This window comes from Eucyclogobius newberryi, unplaced genomic scaffold (genome assembly GCF_026437365.1).
Source record: "Eucyclogobius newberryi isolate DKJ021-1_F unplaced genomic scaffold, fEucNew1.0.hap1 SCAF_20, whole genome shotgun sequence".
NCBI lineage: Eukaryota > Metazoa > Chordata > Actinopteri > Gobiiformes > Gobiidae > Eucyclogobius > Eucyclogobius newberryi.
Window position 1 is genome coordinate 8,079,778 of NW_027315835.1, and position 6,789 is coordinate 8,086,566.

The following is a 6,789-nucleotide window of genomic DNA, read 5'->3' on the forward strand; positions in this document are numbered from 1 at the left end:
ACGATTATTGGATTATATAAAACACCAAAAGAATGTCATCACAAAGACCGTTTTAACACTTTTATTCATGTACCGTATTTTCTGGACTATAAGTCGCACCTTTTTTCATAGTTTTGGCCGTGGTGCGACTTATACTTGTATTTATACTTACATACTTATATTTATACTTATACTCTGGAGCGACTTATGTGTGATATTGTTTGTTATTTTCACACTTGCAACCGCATTTCATACTCCAGTGCGACTTATATATGTTTTTTTCTTCTCTGTGCATTTTTTGGCTGGTGCGACTTATACTCCAGTGCGACTTATAGTCCAGAAAGTACGGTATATTCTGTCTTTAGAAGCCTTCAGTTGCCATAGTTCAACTTCCACTTGCGAAATACTGAAATAACTGTTTGTCGCGACCCTGAACTGTACTTAACCCAGCACTGTGTAATTTTCCTGGTGGGTTCATCGGCTGCTGGTTTCCGTGGAGATGTCATTGCTTTGCCTGGAATGTTCCACAGCGCAACGTTAAATGCGTCTGTTGTGCATTTTTTTATTCAGTAACAAGCGTTTTCATTGAAAGAGAGAATAATCCTCTTAGATACATACATTCCAGGTCCATAGTGCACCTTTAACCATCTGAATCATGTTTTATTTCAGTGTGTTTATCATATTTCAGTGTGTTTATCATATTTCAGTGTGTTTATCATATTTCAGTGTGTTTATCATATTTCAGTGTGTTTATTGAGCTTTTTCAATATGGACAAAGGACTAGACTTGTCCTCGTGGTCATGGAGTTTGTATATGGGTCTGATATGAGGCTCTTTGACTGAAAAGAGATGCATTAAATACAAACTTTATTGGGTCTTGTTACTTGTCCCTTCTGTTTACTTTTATTTAGACTCCACAGAACTATCCGTAACATGATGCATAGTTTGAACCTTCATAAATGACTTTTAAAGCGTGACATGCTTTAGACGTCCTGGTTGAGTCTTGTTCTAGACTTGGGGAAATGAAATATTGACCGACTATTGATCTTTCATTGAATATTTTCATGTTTTATCCAGGTATTGAGATCACAAACCACGCCACTGCCACGCTGGAGGGAAACCAGATCTTCAACAATAGATTTGGGGGGCTTTTTCTCGCCTCAGGAGTCAACGTAACTATGAAAGGTAAAATGCACACGATTACTCCATCGGCGTCCTTTAAATCTCCTTTTATTTTACCCGATGATGATGACGATCAGTTTTGAGATGCATTTAACTTGTTTTTAAAGGACACATAATATGCTAAATTGACCTGTTTTAGCTTTTAACCATGTTCTAAGATTGTTCCTGCATCAAAAACATGCCTGGAGTAGCATTTAGCTTCATTCACGCTAGTTTGATGAATGGCGTTTAGAAAGTTCTCTCCCCTCCGAGCGTCAAACATCACTCTGATCATTCTGATTCACACACTTTTATTACATCATACGTGGAGCTCAGATCTTCTGCTCTGTTTTCAAGTCCGGACATCATTTCCATTTCTGCTGTCAATTAGCATGTGGGAGGAAAGCTAGCATTTTTTTCATATGTAATTTCCCCTGCAACAAGTAGATGGAGCCCAAAGTTAAATCCTGGCGTGGGAATCCAAAGTAAAGCCTTATTTTTAGTTCTAAATCATGAGATGCCAAAGCAAAGGTTGTTTAAAGGCCAATGACAGACAATTGAAGGCAAATATTATGCCTTTTTTGTATTAACCTGTTACCACCCACCTGTCCGCCGGCGAACATTTTCTATATCTCAAATATTCTCTTACATCATCACTTTTATTTCCGTGGTCAATACCAGCAAGCCATAGATCATTTTAAAGCTTATTTTCTCAACAAAACGAATATGTCATTGATTTACATTGAATAACATGCCCCAAGAAGCAATTGCCAATAGTTTGTGAGAAAGTCTCAACTTTTACAAACGCATGTCCTACCTGTTTGCTGTTTATGACGGACGAAACGGCTTTAATTCTGTACATCCTTGTACTCAGTCTGTCCGTAAGGAATCATTGAAAAACAATATTCACTTGTATTTTTCCTGAAGTTATCCGATTTCGAGATATTGTCAAGTAAACAAACTTTTCTTCGTTTCTCGCCGGACGAGAATGCGCTTGTCCGCCGCATTTCTCCGTCCATAACAAATGACCTGTTTGACTTATACGATAGTGTTTGACATCGATCTCTTCCTTAGACTGTTTCCTACGGAATGAGACCATCCACGAATTGTTCTGTCACCGGGTTTGTTTGCTACAGCCTCCGGAGGAAAAAAATGCGGCGCTTCCGAAGCGCGCGTCCATCTTTGTTTTTAGCCCTTAGCTTCTGCTAACAGGCACGCAAGGGACTTTGAGTGACATATTATTCTAGCCAATAAGGAGACCTTTGTCCTGATAGGCGGGACAAAGGGCTTATTGACACAGAATCTTCTGTATTATCGTGCGTAAGGCTCAGGGAAGGCTGTAAAGAGCCAGATTTCTCGGCAGGATTTTGCGCATAACGTTTTCTGAGTTTATTAGCCTTTTGGACGTGCATTTTGTTAGATATATGTATTATTATACCAATACAAAAATAAAATAAAAGTATTATATATATATATATATATATATTTTTTAACCTCTATATGGGAAATTCATGGGTAAACTCATATTTACACATTTTCACATATTTTTTTTAGCAGTTATAATTGCTATTAGTGGCCTACAAAACATCAAAATGTATGTTTTATGATCATAGAGGAGCTAAAATTGTAATAAAACAGTTTGGCACAGTTGGCACATATTTGGATCACTTGTTCCGAATATACTTTTTGATACAAAAAGGTCAACAGCAGCAAAATGCCTGTTCCTAGAGATCTGAAACTTTACACAGATGTTGTCAACAAGATAAACATCATGTACAGTGAACAGCATATGCACACAATGAAGTATGTCATGCTCAGGACCATTACAAATTGACAATATTCAGGCGAGACTAAAAAAGGATGTTTTGTTTATGTTTGGGCCTCTGTAGTGTAAGTTCTGAAGCCCTGACAGTGTTCATGTGCACATCTGCAGAAACTAGAAGGCCTAAGCTTTCTAATGATGCATCACACTTGCATGTGGAACATAAGATCCTCTTTTAATAAGCAATGCCATTTGGGTATGTCCAACCATTGTGCACAGGGCGAAAATAGGTGGGTGGTAACAGGTTAACTGTGGATTATGAAAACTAAATTGCTTTTTTGCTTGTTTCAGATAATAAAATTTTGAATAACCAAGATGCCATTGAGAAGGCCGTAAGTCGAGGGCAGTGTCTCTACAAAATCTCCAGCTACACCAGTTACCCCATGCACGACTTCTACAGGTAACGCCATGATTCTGACGCGCTTTGTCAAACTGAGGTGTTTGTGTAAATAATGTGTTTATTTGTGTGTGTTTTTTCAGGTGTCACACGTGTAACACGACGGATCGAAACGCCATCTGTGTGAACTGCATTAAAAAGTGTCACCAAGGCCACGACGTAGAGTTTATACGGCACGATAGGTCAGAGACTTTTGGATTTTTATTTAGAAAACCCGACTTAAAGGACACACATGATGCAAAATGTACTTTTTTGAGCTTGTAAACATGTTCTAACATTGTTCCTGCATCAAAAACATGCCTGGAGTAGCATTTAGCTTCATCCACGCTCGTTTGATGAATCCTGGTGAGAAAGTCCCCTCCCCTCCGAGCGTCTAAAACACACCTGACGCTTTCTCCATCTGTAATGTGGCTCTGAGAATATTCTCTGCTGTTTTTAAGTCTGTAAATCATCGCCAGACTCGTTCTCGTTATCTTAAACAGTTGAGTGTTGGCGCCATCTACTGGCCGCACAGGGAATTACATTTAGTCCCGTGGGAAACGGCAGATCCAAATTTATTTTAATTTGTTATAAAAATAATCTTTTTTAGTTCTAAAACATGAGATGCCAAACTAAAGGTTCACAAGAGCATGTTTAAAGGCTAATGCTAATATGGTAATACAAGTAAGGCTTATTATATTTGTCCTTTAAATCATGTATTGTTTCATAAAAGCTGCTGAATGAGAAACAAAATTGATAATGCATGACATAATCCATGCATTTTACATCAGTCATAGTCTCACTTCTGAACAGTGTCTGCACGGATGAATTCTGTTTTACTTCCTGGTGGTAAACTCAGTCAGACGCTGTGCTAAAGGAGACTTCACACTGACGCTTGTGCAGGACGAGGACTCTGTGCCTTGTGGTTGTTGCGTTGGTGCGAACACAACATTTATTACATTGTTAAAAGATACATTGTTAAAAGAAGTTATTAAATAAACCACAAAATCTATTCCTTTTGATGTTTACGAAAAAGAGTTTGTCGGTTTGCCAGAAATACTAAAAAGAACTGGACATCATCTGTAGAGCCACTAGAGGGAGCCAGAGCGTCATGGCTTTACTGTGCTTGGTTTCAGAGGCTGTCAATATAATTTGCTTTATCAATAATCGTGAATATTTATTGCATACTTGTAGAAAAAAAAACACATGAGAATTTGAGCAACAGCAAATTCTCACAATTTAAATCTTTATTTCTAAAAAGTAATCAGATCTTTGATTTGGTTTGATCACATTAACTTGTCTTAATTATTCAGAAAGTTTGACGTTATAAAGCTGGTCATTCTTGAAGAATTGTGATGTCCAAAAACATATTTTAAGATTTCACATTGTTTTGGTCATGTGGATAATCTTTAATTTAAGTTTTATTTTTTTTACCACAATCGTAAAACAATAAAATGTGATATTGTGACGTCCAGAGCTGCCACACTCGTCTACAACAATATAATAAAATACACTGACCTTGTAAAGGCTCCACGTTTTGAGACGAATGCGCATTTAGGCTTCTGTCCGTCCTCTGCATTGTCCCGTCCGTCCTCTGCGTTGTCCTGTCCTTTTCCTCAGAGCTGGTGGGCGATGGCTGTACATGTTCTGACCACTGGAGGCAATAGTAAACGGCTCAAACAAGTCGCAAATCAAATAAACACTTCCGTCACCTCGTTTTCCAACAAACGCGAGCTAAAAACTGCGTTGGCGCCTCCACGTTTGGTTTCCCGCACCTCTTTTTCAAACGCACAGATCCGTTTATGTGCGAAAGCGGAGCATAAATGAGCCTTCGCCGTGCCACTAGAGGGCGCTGTGACTCCAGAAGTTCCGATGTCGTTTTGAATTCTGCCGTTGACGCTTTCCCGTTTTGCCTTGCAGGTTTTTTTGTGACTGCGGCGCGGGGACGTTGTCAAACCCCTGCACTTTGGCCGGAGAGCCCACGCACGACACGGACACTCTGTACGACTCGGCGCCCCCTATCGAGTCCAACACGCTACAACACAACTAGAACCTCACGTCCCTCATCAAATACAACGTAAACAATTCACCACAAACTCCAGAACGCTACAGCGAAAGGGCCCGAGAGACTGACGGACAGCTCCTGAAGGGCCCGACACGCTGCAGTACTGGCACACTCCACCTGGGGGGGCATCAGTGGCCACAAGAGATTCCTCCAAGAGTATTTCTGCAGTCGTCGTCAGAGACTTCCTGGTCCCGGGTGCGGCTGCCGTCCCATTGGCTGCCCGGCGGGTGTAACTAGGCAACAGCACGAGGGGGAGTGGCTTTGAAAATGGACAAATGTCAAAGGTCGCGTGTGTGATAGAGCACTTGGCTTTTTTAAGAAATATGTTTTGATCAATGGGTTTTATTTCAATGCTTTTCTCATGTAGTTTTGTATTTTTGAGCGAAAAGCTGACTGTATTTGAATGTCTTTTATTTTATTATATTATATAATTATATTATTATTTCCTTCGGTTAGCGTCCCTTTACCCCTCACAGTGAAAGCAGAGCCTCGTGGTCCCAGTGGTCAACTTCTTTCTGTGAAAGAGTTTAACACTAGCCCTCTCCGTCGAAGGCAGTTGTACAGTGTGCGTGTGTTAATGTTGTGTGTATTTGTGTTCCTGCAGTCAGTGTTTTGTGGGAGAGGTGTCAGCAGGGGGCGCTACAGCTCCTCTCACTGGGACATGACTCTGCTCTGCCTCCTGCCCCTGTATCGTGGTGACTGTGGCTCTCATGCGGCCTGAATCGTATGCATGTACCATAACATCTAGACTTAATATATTGTGAAGTATTCAATAACCATTATGTAGATGCTAGCTGAATTCAAAAAGGGGTATACTTTCTTAGAAAGACAAAAAAGAACAGGAAACTGGCCATTTCTAAGAAAATAAAACTTTATTAGTTTAAAGTTGTGTAGTGTCAGCATTTGTTTGTGGATTTGACAAAACCGTCAGTTTATTATAGAAAAGCTTTAATCCTGAGCTTCTGTTCCATTCAAACACGTGTTTTGCAAACTTATTTTAACAAAACATCAATTGCCTTCATTTCAAGACAATGAATCACACAAACTGGTAATTCAGCATGAAAAACATGCCTGGTCTTTATTCATGTGGGTCCAAACAGTTGGTTTAGTTTTGTCCCAAAATGTCAATTCATTTTGACAACTAAAAAAATGAAGCCATTGGATAAAATTAAAGATCGAATACGTATTGTGCCAAAAAAAGATTTAAGCTCACTCCCAGTAGAAGTTAAAATTTGTGCTTTTATTCTGTTGAACTGCATTTAACTCATGAAGACACCAGGGGGCGCTGAAAGAGATACAGGACTGATTCTCCCACATACAAGTTCAATGGTGTTGAATGAGTGAGTTTTTGTTCAAACCTTTTATGTAAATCTTCAAACTTCCACCA

The 6,789-nt window shown here is 39.6% G+C and overlaps 1 protein-coding gene across 1 annotated transcript in view; it reads left to right on the forward strand.

Annotated features, from left to right (window-relative positions):
• Positions 1 to 6,287, forward strand: part of fbxo11b (F-box protein 11b) — a 29,372-nt gene extending 23,085 nt beyond the window's left edge. Inside the window, exons 19-22 of the mRNA XM_072456754.1 lie at positions 1,056 to 1,163; positions 3,253 to 3,361; positions 3,442 to 3,540; positions 5,258 to 6,287. Of these exons, the coding sequence (XP_072312855.1) occupies positions 1,056 to 1,163; positions 3,253 to 3,361; positions 3,442 to 3,540; positions 5,258 to 5,387 (446 nt within the window). The 3' untranslated portion in view covers positions 5,388 to 6,287. The remainder of the gene's footprint in view (positions 1 to 1,055; positions 1,164 to 3,252; positions 3,362 to 3,441; positions 3,541 to 5,257) is intronic.
• Positions 6,288 to 6,789: the final 502 nt, after the last annotated feature.